This window comes from Polyodon spathula, chromosome 26 (genome assembly GCF_017654505.1).
Source record: "Polyodon spathula isolate WHYD16114869_AA chromosome 26, ASM1765450v1, whole genome shotgun sequence".
Classification (NCBI taxonomy): Eukaryota; Metazoa; Chordata; class Actinopteri; order Acipenseriformes; family Polyodontidae; genus Polyodon; species Polyodon spathula.
Window position 1 is genome coordinate 3,142,416 of NC_054559.1, and position 16,080 is coordinate 3,158,495.

Sequence of the window (16,080 nt, forward strand, 5' to 3'; positions counted from 1 at the left end):
ACACCAAGTAAGTAATTTTTTTTTTTTTTTATTTAAAAAAACATTAGAAAGGCACACATTGAATTGAACTCATTAAAAGTTACAGGTTAGGCAAATAAACTAATCTCGAAAAAAACAATATGCAATTGAACAAGAACACGCAGGATGTGCTGAATACTATGACACACATGTACAACTCATTTGGGAGTGAACATGATTACTTCTGTGTGTAATAATTCAACAGAAATGATCAGCATTTTTTTTTTTAACTGCAGATGCTGTAAATAATTGAGTGATACTATGGAAAGAAAACTAAGCAGTGCAGGCATACGGCAGGGTTCATTTGATGCTGTTAGATTAAATAGCTTCAACTGCCTTTTTTGTTTTTAGTTATTTTGCTTCAAAATTGAGTTTCTTTGCAACAAGGCAATTAAGTAAAAACAGCAGACAATGAATATACTTTAAATAAGGGTAACGTGTAGATTCCCAGACATACTTGCACAAAAGTATAGAAGCATAAGGAGGCGATTCATTAAGAAAGAACATGCAAATAAAATCTGGTTGTTTTTAAATATTGTGTGCATTGTATCTTCTGTGTTCACTGTTTGGATGCTTGTTTTTTTTCAGGACACCCTTGTAAATGTCAGATTTGTTCCTATATTCTGGGTGATTACATAAAAAAATGAATTTAACTTGGACTAAATTGGCATAAACTGCAAAATTACTTACAAAAATAAAAGCACCTGTCAGAACACTATTAATACAGAGTGAGAACAGCACTCAGGTAGGCACTAAATAAAGTCTGCAGATAGATCCGCATGTGACCAGCCTGAGACTGTGAAGAATAGAAATCAAGACATCAGTACTTATTGCAGTCTTGTATGTAGAAGTACAACTTGGCAGAATATATCTGTCCGAGCTGCAGTCATCAGAAAGGAAACAAGTGTCCTTTGTATTGTATATATTATATATATAATAAATATATATATATATATATATATATATATATATATATATATATATATATATATATATATATATATATATATATATATATATATATATATATATATATATATATATATATATATATATATATATATATTAGTGCCAGCCTTTGTACATTAATAATTATGGAAGTGTTACATATTCCAGGTGCGTCTATGTGTGAGCCCTGCCTGTACTGGTCTGGGAGTTTAACTGAATGTGCTGAAGCAGCTCTTCGCAGTAGCTTGAGGTGCGATGTCTATGCTTCACTGCTTCTATTTCTTTCTCCAGCAGAGAGGGATCAACAACACTTCCTTGTTTCAAAACATCTGCAAGTAAAAGAAAAGAATAGTTAATTTGTGGGACAGGAGTAAGGGCTGTGTGGAGGATGAACCTCAGGAATTGGAGAGAAGTGCTTTGTGACTAAAGAGGACAGGGTTTCCCCTTGACTTGCGGTGAGCCCGAACCGATCGGCCTTCAAGCCTGGGAAAGTGTTACCTTCCACCAAGGGGAGCCAAAAATAGGATAGCAGACGAATCAAAGAGAAGCCTAAAGATCTCCCTGGCTTGCAAAGGTCACCCATCTGGATGGAGGTCAACGTGGTCAGACTTCTAAGGCTTCAATTCTCTTGCAGAGAGCCACCTCCGAGGAGTCAAGGCCGAATAGCTGGGCTCTAAAACTGGAAACAAGCTTTGGAAGACTGGCACAGGTAAAATGGATAGAGCAGAACACAACTTCGGAAAGAGTACCAGGTTTCCCCTTGGCTCGCAGAGAACCGCCCGCGCCGGGGTTGAGAACTGGAAAACTAATGACTTGGATAGCATTATTGAGGAGTTTGGTGACAAAATGAGTGATCAGGAGATGATTTCAGTACACACTGCTATAAAGAGATATGTGATAAATACAGCGAACAAGGAGTGGGGCAGCGCTGAAGATGCAATAGTGAGTGTAATGTTGATATACAGTGCCTTTTAAACCTGTTTTACTAAGAATAAAAGAAAAAACAGCACATGTAAAATAAACAGCGCGTGTGAAAACAAATTGGACCTGATGGGTTTGACAGGCCGAATAAGTGGACTGCTCAGTGGAGTGGAATGAAACTCACTGGGGGGGAAATCTTTGGCGACCACGTCAGAGATGGCTCCCACCCCAGGCATACTAGTTATACTCTGTTGGGCAAGAGAGATATCATGAAGAGAGGAGTGCATGGGAGACCAGCACCCAATTTTTTTATTGCATGTTGATTGACATTAACTTTAGCTGCACCAATATGGAGTGAATGGGAGGACAGAACTGAGGGGCAGACCTGCTTTAGAAATGAGACAGGAAAGATGAGTAAAAAAAAGTTTTTTTGTTAGGACAGTGCGGCTAGAGTTGATGAAAAAGGGATCAGAGGTTTTGGAGGGGTAGTGGCAAGAAAGACAGCTGGACAGATGAATAAGGGCAAAGAGGAGAGCCGAGTTTACAGAGCTGCACGAATTGACTCAGGCGGAGCTTGTCTGTTTTGGAGATGCACAGAAATTGGAGATAGCGAGAATCGAGGAGGAGAGAGGTCGCAGGATCAAAGAGAGGGAAAACTGGAAGGAGAAGGGACAGCAAAATCAGAATATCAGAGAAAACCGAAGGTGGCAGAAAGACAAAGGGATTCCATGACTATATCATCAAAAGGAGAGAAACAATGTTAGTGACTGTGATGAGGTGACAGAGAATAAAAATAGGTATAGGTAGACCGGAGGGGGAAGCAGGAGAGGAACTCTTCATCATCCCCCTGAGGCAAAGACAACAGTGGGGAGAGATGAGAGAAGAGGGGAAGAAATATATAATAGGTGAATGTGGGATTGAATGCCAGCAAGGTAAGCTTTGAGGGTATCCAGGGAGAGGTGTAAATTGTCTTTTGTGTGAACAAGGAAAGACAGATTGAAATAATGGTTGAACGGTGAAAGATCTGATTTTGCATGGAGAAGGATGTGAAGGTAGACCAACCTCTGTTGCATAGGAGGAGCGGGTGGATGGAGCGAGGGCAGAGGCCGTGCAATCATGAGCTGAAGCAAGGAGATTGCAAAGGGATGGATTTAACTAAAAATCTGCTTGCTGAATGGATGTAAACAAGAAAGAGCATCGGCAGTGGTATGGACTGATTGTCACAGAAAGGGCTCCCCCCAGTGACAGCTGGAGCAGGGCTGTGGAATTAAGCTGTGTGTGTGGGGGGGAGTGGATTTACAGAGGCCAAGTGCTAGAAAACCATTAAGGAAAAGACTGCCGAAACCACAGGAGGAAGTGTCAGTATATAGTGAGAGGTCGTGGGGGACAGAAATTAAGTAATCGCAAAAGGCAAAGGCTGATCCTGTGCTGCAGGAGGGATGATCATGTGGTGAAGTCTTTCTGAGCCTATATTAAATGTGGGTTTTGAGATTTTTACTGTAGTAGACAGAACGAGGAAATGAGATATGAAGGTCCTGCCTCAGGGAATAATGTGAATGGTGAAACTGAAATGTCCGTTTGAAATGGTCCGGTGGATCTGAAAGATCTGAGTGAGTGGATAGAAGCAATCAGGAGGGATGACTGTCATTCAGAGGAAAGCGGGAAGATGGAACAGAAATAGGCGTCACCACAGTAACTGCACATAAGGAAAATGCAGTTTGTTTTTTGTACAGAATGAAGAATTCAAGTTATTACACTGTTTGCATCCTGAGAATAGGGGTAATGCCGGCAAGGCGGTTCCTGAAGCGGGAGGCACTGAAGAGTGGACAGGGGTAACTCTGGCGAGGTGGTTCACGAAGCGGGAGGCACTGAAGAGTGGACAGGGGTAATGCCGGCAAGGTGGTTCACGAAGCGGGAGGCACTGAAGAGTGGACAGGGGTAATGCCGGCAAGGTGGTTCACGAAGCGGGAGGCACTGAAGAGTGGACAGGGGTAATGCCGGCAAGGTGGTTCACGAAGCGGGAGGCACTGAAGAGTGGACAGGGGTAATGCCGGCAAGGTGGTTCACGAAGCGGGAGGCACTGAAGAGTGGACAGGGGTAACTCTGGCGAGGTGGTTCATGAAGCGGGAGGCACTGAAGAGTGGACAGGGGTAACTCTGGCGAGGTGGTTCATGAAGCGGGAGGCACTGAAGAGTGGATAGGGGTTTAGGGGTTTTTATCAGCTTAGGATCAATCAATAAGGGTGTAGTCCAATGCTAGACTGGATGCTGCATTGGATAAAAACACTGATATTCATAAAAAATAGTGGTTGACAATGTTAAAACTAAAATAATAAAAAATAAATAAGTGTCTAGTTCATGCAGCCGGAGAGGGTAAACTTTTTAAAATGTATTTATTTTTATATATAAAACATCTTGGAAAACAGGGCGGTGGAAGTGACAGGCGCTGCTGAAGTGGCTGATGGAGGGGAGGGGCTGCTGGTTCCAGACGAGTAGAGCAGTCCTATTATCAAGCACATCCATGCGGTCAGAAACTGAAGAAACAGCAGCATTGAGAGGATGAATGAGTTGCTTGATGTCACCAGAGATTTGGAAACAGAGATTGGAGAAAGAATCTGGAGAAGCTATATGATAGGATGAAATGGCAGGCTGGAGGGCTGAAGGAGAAGCAGCAGGATGGGGAGCGTGTGAAACTATCCTTCCAGAGTTGGAGGCTGAAGGGACCCTAAGAGAGCTAGCCTGCACAGCAGGGAGGGGCGTCCGCTGAGAAGCCTGGCTTTGCTGGACTGATGTTTGTGGAGGAAAGACAGGCTTGGCTGAGATGGATTGGCAACAATCCCAGGGGAAGGCGTTCAGAGTGGAGGGGGGAGGGGGGTAGTAACATCAGAAGCTTGGAAGACCGGGACAGCGGGAGCGAGGCAGCAGGCTCAGCAGTGGCTAGGACAGATGGGTCAACGGCATTGTAAGAAGGATGGCTAGATTTCTTTGAATACTTTTTGCTTGGATGTTGAGTAGGAGGATGCCCAGAAGGAGCAATGCAGTCATAATCCGAGAATTCAGATTCGGAAGAGAAAGAAATGCGGCGGATGGGTAGCCATTTTAATCAAAACTCAAGTATAGTCAGAGTCTCAAACGAAAAGAGACCGACAGAGATTAAGGGCGTGACTTGGAGTTTAAATCAGCAGGTTAACAGATATTACTGTGCCAGGATAGAACAGGGGAGGAGCTCTCGCTCACGCCCCTTGAACCACACAGGGTTACAATAAAAATGAGAACAACCAGTTTTTTTTATAATAGTGGTTTCAAACCCAGCAGGCATGTAAAGGCTAGTAAATCAACTACCTAATATATTTCTATTAGCAGCCTAAATTTATATAATATCTCAAAAGCTCGATCACATAATTTGTTAATTCTAACATGTAATTTATTACTGAAGAGGAGAAAATAAGATGTTGTAAGGCATTAGTGTCAGTGTTAATGAGAGAAGAAAGAAAAAAGAAAATGGTGAAAATCTTAATTTTCCAGGTACATGGGTAATACTCAGGGACGCTTGGAAAAACAGCTCACCTGCTTGTATTCTTTGTAAATGCAAACTGTGTAAAGTTGGTTAGCCTGTATCAGTATCTGCTTATAGAGCCCAGTGGATTTAATTTTATAAAATTAAAAACAAAAAAAAAAAAAAAACTTTTCCTGCCATTATATGAAGCAATTCGAGGGCCATTTGAACCCCCAACATCTAAACAATCTGCATTTGAACACAACATCTAAAACCAGGGATTACCAAAGTAGAGCCTGCGGGCCAAATGTGGCCCGCAAGGACGGTTGGTGCGGCATGAAGACATGAAGGTACCATCCAAACAACGTTAGATTACTTTTTGCAGCTGAAGTAGCCAGCTAGCTTCTGTAATGTTAACAGAGCGACTGCAAGAAACGTTACGGTTCAGGATACAGGCACTGTTTAAAATGTAATAACAGTTTCTAATACGACATATTATCTATTTAATAATAGGTGTTAAGTTTAATTCTCAGTTTTAAAAGACGTGGCAAACTCATTTTTCATTTTAAATTTGTAATCGCCGCAGATATTAATTAGGTACTAATAATACAGCGAAAGAGAAATAAATAGAACACATGCATAATTTGTATGTGTTGACATACTGTATCAGAAACCATTACGCAATTATCTTGCAATTTATTTTATAGATTACAGAAGTTCATATAAATAATATAACTGCACTTTATGACGGTATGTATAGGAAGCCAATCGTTTTGTGCGTTTCTCAAATTATACACCTTAAAACACCATCTTCCACTAAAAACGTGTACGTTTTCTATATTAACAGGTTTAGCTATCCCACGCAGACTTGATTACAACGTTAAAAACATTATTCTCTACATGAACAAAAGTGTTTGTACCCACTTTCACACTCAATTTATTGAAAAGGTTCAAAGTCACCAAGCAATTTACCATGAAAATAATTTAACTGTTAAAGTGAGCTTACATAAACACTATTAAACACTTATTTGCTTATCCCACAGTATATGATGTCCACAAATGGCATTTTTTAAAGGAAATACACATTTGGCAAGTAGTGATTTTAACTATGCATAGACATAAATTATACCGACAAAGTAATTAAAATATTTATTTATGTTAAAAAAACAAAAATACAGTGAGCAATTTCCTGAAGATAAAATGTGTTTATAATACAAATGAAAATACTGTCTGCAATACACTTCGATAAATAAGATTACAACATATATAAACAAAAATTACTGTCTGCAATGCAAAACTTGTTTTCGTTTCTCCAAAAATATACAAATGGCGTCCTGTAATTTTCAAAGAACCTTGCCTTTAAGTTCAAAGATTCGCGCATGCGTAGAAAGGCTCAAAAAGGCAAACACTAACTTATTTCACTGCTAACTTATTTCCTGTGACACTGGCTACAGTTTAAAATTGTTACTGTTACAATTCTTTTTTGTGCAGTGTTTCAGAATAAGACTACAGTTAGGCTACAGTACAGTAGCTATTACGATGTTTCGTAGCAATCGTATGTAATTTCATAGAAATCGCCAATATAATGGCAGATAATTTATGAATAATTAATGCTGCACTTTAAATAGAAATGTGAGATTATTTCATTGATTTCAGAATGAAAAAATAAATAAAAATAAAGGTAAAATACAATAACGTCTGTTTTATTTCTGCTCATTTAATATGGAAATAGCTATAAATGTCCACACCATGGGGCAATTTACATAATTTGTTTAATTCAGATTTTGCACATCAAGCTATTTGTATGGTCCCCAGAGATTTGAATTAAGTGGAGTTCACTGTACATACATTCAGCTCTTAGTGAAGTGGTTAATTGTACAAGTCAAGATGCATTCTGCCTCACTATTGAAGAATAACCCACAAAAGAGTTTAATTGGTATAGTTTGAAGGGTACCTATTTCGGTATTATCTGCTTTAATTGTTGTAACCAGGATAATAGATGTGAAAGCATGATATTGGTGCTCAAACATAAGCCTGTTGTGGCACCAAGACACAGGATAAAACACAAATACATTTCAAAGCGGCTGGTGTTGCAGTGGTAGTAATATACATTCCTAATTTAAATACAAAAATGTATAGGAAATAAAAAAGGTTTGATTTGGGACATATTTCGGTTTCATGAGTGGTACATTTTCTTGTGCGGTCCCCCATCCCATCAATTGGCCCTCCATCACCAAAACTTTGCGAACTGATCTAAACAATCTGCATTTGAACACCCCCAACATCTAAACAATCTGCATTTGAACACAACATCTGAACAATCTTCATGTGAAACAACACCTAAACAATCTTCATTTGAACACAACATCTGAACAATCTACACTTGGACACCCAACACCTAAACAATCTTCATTTGAGATACATAGTGAAATTTACTTGCTTGAAGTTGCCTGGTGTTACATTTAGACTAACTTGCACTTACTGAATGTATTTTGAAACAGTTACCATATTTTGGAATCTTATACTGACGCGAGCAATTTCTCTAAGAGAAGAAAGAAAGAATCCCTTTCTGAGATCCACATCTGAATATCCACATGCACTCACTAGGTGGCACTAGTGTACCTTGTTGTATAGTGCGAATCATTTACAGATAGTGAGTTTGGATGGTAAACATTAAACTATGGCTTCAATAGACATGGAAAGAAACACGCTTTAAAATGGCTTTTATGTGAGATAGCATATCTGTGGAATAAGCATTTCTTTATTCAATCAGTGAGAGCTGTTATGGTTTATGAATATTACACATAGATGGGAATCACAGAACAATGCCTGCTTCTGTACAGATGCAATAAAGACTTCTTTTGACAGCCCAGCAATTACCAGATAGCAGGTAACACGACAGTATTACAAGAGTATAAAACATGTGGTAAATTGGCAAGAAATCAGAGACAGTAAATAGCCAAGACATGTTTGAAATGTAACAAACACAGACTATAGCTCTGGGGGAATGCAATTCAACAATGTGCTCTTTATATATCAATGGGATGGTTTTCTGTCTGAGACCAGTTTAAAATAGCATCAGGGCCTTGCTAGCTGCCTACAATAAAGCACTGAATAGGAAAACTTCACATTGAATCTTGTAAAGCACTTTCTTTAATAGCTGAAACAGTGCGTTCAAGCGTGCCATCTTACACAACAGTATCAGAATTGTTTTAACTGCAGGACAAAACTATACTAACTAAATACATTCCTGAAAATCTCACTTTGATTTTGTGAGGGTGCGGTTTACAATATGCATGACAACTCAAGATTCAGATTGTCAGGGGTCTGCAGTCCAGCAGTCAGACCTGCAAAGGGGATAACATTTACAAGGCAAATCCTTTGTAAACAAGCCTGTCAGTAATGTCCATCAGAATTAGAGCTATCAATGTGATGAAAAAGTTAATGACCATTAAATATATGTTATGTACTGCACTCCTTCAAATTTAAGACTCAGCCCAAACGTCCCACCATCAATTTGAGGAAAAAATATAACAAAAAGTAAATATGCACTTACAAAGATACAACCTCTGTTACAAATATGGAGGCAGTTTACGTCTGTCTGCAATCACACAACGCATTACAATTATCCAATCGTGATTACTCACACTTATTTTTCTCCCAATTTGTGAACTGTGGTATTGCTTGGGGTCTGATCAAGACAATCAAGACAATCCCGAAGTAGGAGCATTTCCGATCTATCTAAGCTGTACTGTTTGTTAGAAACAGCTGAAATTGTAAAAGCTTCTCTATGAATTCCTCAGGAAGCTAATGACACTTCTTTGAAAATGGCTGCCTGTATGTCATCCATGATTCGAGATCAGGCAGTAACGTTTTGGTCCGTCTTTTCTCAGCAGTAAGTCACGTTGCTGTTTGTGTACTCTTTGAGAAGACAAAAATGGTTGAAAAAGAGCATCTTAAATTTGAACGAATTACTGTATTACATTGTGACAAACAGAGAAAGGATTCTTTTTTTAGATCTCTTTTCTGACCAGTGAGGACATTAAGGAGGAGGAGCAGTCACCCCCGGGGGGGTGGAAGTCGGCCACCTGGAAAGGAGGCTGAGCCACGGTGCGCAACGTCATCGACCCGGTCGGAAGCACGGTGGCAATCGGGGATTGGTTGACGGCGGTTGCCCTCGCTGACCAAATCGGGACAGAGCGTATAAATGGGGGCGTGGCCCACGGTTCTGTTCCTTCTGGCAAGGTACAGAGAGAGAGAAAATTTTGAGGACGCCCGCATGTCCGCCAAACCACTCTGCTGAACTTCCCCTTACCGAGGGACCACCATCAACACCCCCACGGACCAAGACCTGCCAGACCACAGACCCCGTCGGGCCAACCAGCCCCGTTACCATGACGGCAGAGGTTGGACCCCAGCTGGAGTAGAATGGTGTCCCCCGCTTCACTGTCATACCAACAGCGGGACATATGTACCGCCGTTGCCCTCTGCCCCACCAGATTCGGACAGGTCTCCTCGGCAGTGTGTCGTGGCAGCCACAAGGACAGGTGGTGATCTCCTGTATCCATGGAGACACAGCGACATAACCCACCCTAAAAGTATATCTATCGGTAGGTCTGATAAAGCGCCACCTGGTAGTAGGGGTGCCTGGAAAGTTACCACACCCGATTATTCTGGGTCGAGACTGGCTGCAATATAAGGATTTAGTAAAAGTATCGGCAGCCTGGACCATACATGTAGACACGGCAGACCCCCGGGGAAGGGAAGTAATTGGCACCATTTTCCCTTTCCATGCAGAACTGTTTTCTCCACTTTTTCATCCTAGGAAAACACACAAGGAGAGACAGAGGGAAAAGTGGGAAGGTGTGGGAGAAGAGCAACGACCCCACACTGGTGCACGCTTGGGAGCAGTCTATTGAGGGTAAGGATGTTGGCGGCATCGGGACGCTGGTATATCCCCACTTTATTGTAGAGGGGCACTTACTATATAGGGTAAATCTAGCCCCGGGCACAGGGCAGCCTGTCAAACAGTTGATGGTTCCCCCGTCCTGTCGACCCGAGGTCATGAGGCTGGCGCATGACGTCCCCTTTGCAGAACACCTTGGTGTTGACGAGGGACCGAATACTGGCTTGATTTTATTGGGTGGGACTCTACACTGAAGTGGCGAAATATGTAGCTACCTGCCCGGAATGCCAGAGAGTAGCGCTGGGCCGTGTGCACCCCACCCCTTTGGTCCCACTGCCTATTGTCTCTACTCTCTTTGAACGCGTTGCAATGGACATAGTTCGGCCAGTGCTGCCTTCTGATTCCGGGTACACGCACATATTAGTAATGGTGGATTATGCAACGCGGTACCCGGAAGCAGTTCCTTTGCGGTCTACTAGTGCCACTGCAATTGCGAAAGAATTGAGTCAGATTATGGCTAGAGTAGGGATTCCCAAAGAAATATTAACTGATCACGGAATGAACTTTTTATCAAAAACGCTACAGCAGGTGTATAAAATTCTAAAGATACGTCCCATCAGGACGTCTGTTTATCATCCCCAAACGGACGGTCTGGTAGAGCGTTTTAACCGAACATTGAAGCAAATGTTGAGACGGTTTGTGAGTCAGGAGCAAGAACATTGGGCTACTCTTCTTCCTTACCTACTCTTCGCTGTGAAAGGGTACTGTGAAAAGGTACCCTGAACCCTTACAGATACTGTGAAAAAGCCACTCGGAGCTTGACGGGATTTTCCCCCTTTGAGTTGTTATATGGCCTGCAGCCACGGGGCATCCTCGACCTGTTGAAAGAAGGTTGGGAAGAACACAAAAGCTCCTCTAAAAATGCAGTGCAGCATGTGCTCCTACTTCGGGATTGACTTGATTTAATTGGTTGCTTGGCTCAAGACAATCTCAGATCGGCTCAACATCGGCAACAGCAGCATTACAATACTAATGCACGTATTCGAACCTTTCGACCAGGAGATAAAGTAATGCCGCTTCTTCCGTCATTGGAGTCAAAACTGTGTGCTAAATGGCAGGGGCCGTATGAGGTGATACGGGCCGTAGGGCCAGTAAATTATGAAATTAGGTAACCCGATCGCCGAAACAAAATGGAAATCTACCATGTTAACTTATTAAAGCCCTGGAAGGCAAGGGAGGTCTTATTCATTGCCAGGAGAGATGGAGGATGACCTAGAACCCTGCATAGAGGCCCCTAGCCCCAGTCAGATTTCAATGGGGGAACAGTTACTTCCGGATCAGCAGGTGGAATTGCGTAAGTTGATCGGGAAATTTCGGGATGTGTTTTCTGACGTGCCTGGCAGAACTAACCTTACCGAATATGCTGTTATCACTCCGCCAGGGATCACTGTTAGGGAGAGGCTCTACCGGATCCCAGAAAGCCGGCGGAGTGGCGTCCAGAACGAGGTGAGGGCGATGCTTGATCTTGGGGTCATTGAGCCTTCCAGAAGCGAGTGGTGCAGTCCCATTGTTATAGTGGCTAAGAAGGACGGCACTAATCGCTTCTGTGTTGACTTTCGTAAGGTCAATGCTATCGCCAAGTTCGACGCCTACCCCATGCCTCGGATCGACGAACTCCTCGACCGACTGGGGACGGCCAGGTTTCTCTCAACTCTGGACTTGACGAAGTAATTGACCCATAATTCATGTGAGAAAACGGCATTTTCAACTCCGGACGGACTGTTCCATTTTAAAACCATGCAGTTTGGGTTACATGGTGCGCCTGGCGCTTTTCAGAGACTGATGGACGGAGGTGTTACATCCCCATCGTGAGTATGCAGCAGCGTATATTGACGATGTGGTTATATATAGCTCCACCTGGAGAGAGCATGTAATTCGACTCACAGCCGTCCTTCAGTCTCTAAGGGCGGCCCCCGGCTGACAGCCAACCTGAGGAAATGTGCGTTTGCTAATTTAGAGATCCAGTACCTAGGATTTATTATGGGAAACGGACGGGTGAAACCCGTGGCCACCAAGGTCCAGGCTTTGGTGGACGCGGCGGTCCCCAAGACCAAGACCCAGGTGAGGTCACTATTGGGATTGGCTGGTTATTACCGCCGCTTTATCCCCGAATATGCCACCGTGGTCAATCCCCTGGTAGACCTCACTAAGAAGAGTGCGCCATTTAATTAAGTGGTCAGCAGAGTGTCAGGGAACGTTTGAGACCATTAAACAAAAACTATGCCAGGCTCCTGCGCTAATATCACCAGACTTTAGCAAGAAATTCTTCCTCCATACCGACGCATCAGAGGTTAGTTTGGGGGCGGTCTTGTCCCAGAAAGTTAACGGGGTGGAGCACCCCATTCTCTACATTAGCAAAAAAATGCTTCCTTGGGAGCGCAATTATTCGGTTGTGGAGAAAGAGTGCCTGGCCATTAAATGGGCTACCCACTCACTCAGATATTACTTACTGGGACATTCATTTGATCTGGTCACGGACCACACCCCACTCAGATGGTTAAGCACCATGAAGGATAGCAATGCTCGAATAACTCGGTGGTATTTGGAATTGCAACCTTATATGTATCATATGGTACATAGTGCAGGGAAAGATCATCAAAATGTGGATTATTTTTCCCGGGAGGGGGTAGTAATAGGAATGGTAGATTTGGCAGAGTGTTCCTTCGGCTCCACTCTGAGCGGTGGGATATGTGACAAAGAAAGAATGGATTCTTGTTTTAGATCTCCCTTCTGACCGGTGAGGACGTTAGGGAGGAGGAGCAGTCACCCCCAGGGGAGGTGGAAGTCGGCCACCTGGAAAGGGGGCGGAGCCGCAGTGCGCAACGTCATTAACCCGGTCGGGAAGCGTGGTGGCAATCAAGGATTGGTTGACGGTGGTTGCCCTCGTTGACCAACCGGGACGGGACGCAGCGTACAAGTGGGGGCGTGGCCCACGGTTCTGTTCCTTCTGGCAAGGTACCGAGAGAGAGAGAGAGAGAAAGAAAGATGGGTCGTTTTATTGTTGTCCTGCTAACCCATCTCCTTTTCTACATCCTAGAGCACTAATGGGACACTCCGGAAAGTACATCGGAGGAGTGACTACCCGGAAGTGCTGGGTTCACGGGAGCGCGTTGTTTTTCTGTGACTTGGACTACAAGGAGAAAGATGGATTGTTTTCGTTTGGTTATTTGTTTGGGACTGCAACCCCGTTACACTCTATGTGGTCGGGTTACACATCGTTGTGTATCCCGGCTTCCTTATTGTTTATTATTATTATTATTATTATTATTTTTTTGTTGAGTGTGCTTTCCCTGACCTGGGGAAGGAAAATAAAAACCCAGGCACAGAACCTGGACTGGAGTCGCTTGATTTACACCACCGCTACGCACATTCTGCCACATATTTTTATAAAAAGAATTAGCAATTACATGTTTGATCAAACGTTGTAAGCGGTTCTCCAGATATATCCACAGAATCCGATATCAATAACTTATGCTAAATACAGTACCAAGTTCCAGATATATGGATACGTATGAGGTGTTGCGACAGTGGTAGTCACTTCCAGCTATTTACCGGTCCCGGGGCTGCTGCACTGCAGTAACGAAAACAACCTCTCCCTCCTAATCAACCTTCCCAATTAAAATTTGAAAAAAAAAGCAGTGGATTTACCTATGCAGTGTGATTTCAAAACAAAATCTGAATTATGTTGAATAATAAATTGCTGTGATACAGACAACCCAGGATACAGCCAAACGCAGTGTTTGTAGTAAAGCTTAACACTTCAATCCAGCCCGCTGCACCCTCTCTTACCAAACACAGCGTTCTGAATGCTGCTATCAGGGTCATCAAGGTGAACCAGCAGTCCGCGGTACAGGAACTCAAGGTGACTTCTAAAGGTAGTTCTGTCATAATCCTCACGAACACACTGGAACCATGTCGACAAAGCTTTAGCAGCAGCACACCGCACTCCATTGCAGGCATCATCCAGACGCTTTAATAGTTCTGTTGAGAGGAGACAAAACACGCTTTACACCTGGAACAGCGACCACACCCATATACTCACCCCCAATTCAAAAGAAAATGCATTCTGAAAGCACAGATCCCCACAATCAGATATACTGGGAACATACCAAGATACACTTTGTTAAGCCCATCTGGGTCAAACTGGTCTCCACAGAGTTTCAAAACAGCATTAATAATACGACATGCCATTTCTCGAGTCATTTTTGAATCTTCGTCCAGAGTAGCAATCACAAGCGGCAGTAGGTCGTTCTGAACAGTCCACATCTAAAACAGAAAAGGGGGAATAAGTTAAACAACAAATAAGGTCTGAGATGGCTGAGTACGTAAAGTTGTAAAACAAATAGTTTAAAATGTCTAATCAACTGACTTATTCAAGACACTGCAGATGTCATAATATTCAACTAACCATGGAACATTCAAAATTTTAAGTCACATCCCTATTGGAACTTGTTAGCAGCAACTTCAAGGACACAGCATTCTAAATGCTTAAACCACAACAGGTTCTATTGAACATATTAAACGCATTAATATCAGCTTTTCGTGTTTTCTATTTAGTTTTAACAGCAAATATGTTTTTAAATGTTTCATGGTTGCCTCTAATCAAGTTGAGGGTGTGCTTCTCTTGCACTCTTTGTATGACAGACCCGACATAGCAAAGAGAAGTACAGTGTTAAGATTTTTTATTTTTTAAATTTTTATTATATTTTTATTTTTTTTTATTTTCTTCCCAAAACTTTAAACTGCTGCTGCTTCAAAGCTGTGTGACTGATCAGGTTCTGACTTGGCAGCTAACAAGCTGGATACATTGGCTGTCAGAAGCTGAAAACATTTTGCTGCTGAATCCTTGCAATTGGCGCTGTGACGCATTTTTCAATAAAACCTTTTGAAATCTTCTTCTTGGGAACCGGTGAAGCGATTGATCTGAAACTTGGCATATATCATCAGCATCCAAACGCGCATCAAGTTTGCGAAGCAGAAGTTGCTGTGATAAATTTTAATGTCAAAATGGCTGCCACAAACTTTAATGAAACGCGCCCTTAACAACAAACTGCTGCTATTGAACACCGTTTCACCAACAAACTCCAAACATGGTAGTTATTGTCCCAGTAACAATGGAACACAAATATGTCAAAATGGTTATGTTTTATAAAACAAGATGACCGCCACATGTATGTTTATGTCTGAAATTTAAAACTGCCTCAGTTGACAAACGGTTTACTTGACTAACTTGAAACTTCACAAGCATCATCCTTGATACTGTAGCAATACAACTGACTTTTAAGAAACTTGCGTTAAACAAGATGGCTGCCTGACGCAGTTTTGAAAAAAAAAAAACAAAAAAAACGTTCAAAGTCTTCTTCTGTGGAACAGTTGAAGTTGCTGATTTTAAACTTGGCACATTGAGAACGAAACACGCTTAGACGGGTACTGATACTGGGGCTTGGGAGCTGTAAAACTGCCTGGCAGTTCTAATTATTATTATTATTATTATTATTATTATTATTATTATTATTATTATTATTCCATACATTTTATCACTAAGTATTTGTATTTAAGTTAAGGCTGAGTATACTATTTGATTTTGTATACTATTCTACACTGTGCTGTTTTTAAATGTGGTGAGAAATAATTTTACTTAGATTAAAATGAATGATAAAATTTGTATTAAATAAGTAATTTTCATCAGGATTAACATATTTCTTTAAAGAAAGTAACATATTCAATCAAAT

At 42.0% G+C, this 16,080-nt stretch overlaps 1 protein-coding gene across 1 annotated transcript in view; it reads right to left on the reverse strand.

Moving 5' to 3' along the window:
• Nucleotides 1-1,065: 1,065 nt before the first annotated feature.
• The window catches only part of LOC121300935 (dynein assembly factor 5, axonemal-like), a 76,300-nt gene continuing 61,285 nt past the window's right edge, over nt 1,066-16,080 (reverse strand). The window contains exons 11-13 of the mRNA XM_041229936.1: nt 14,458-14,614; nt 14,138-14,329; nt 1,066-1,295 (exon numbers count right to left, since the gene is read on the reverse strand). Coding sequence (XP_041085870.1) covers nt 1,141-1,295; nt 14,138-14,329; nt 14,458-14,614 — 504 coding nt within the window. The 3' untranslated portion in view covers nt 1,066-1,140. The remainder of the gene's footprint in view (nt 1,296-14,137; nt 14,330-14,457; nt 14,615-16,080) is intronic.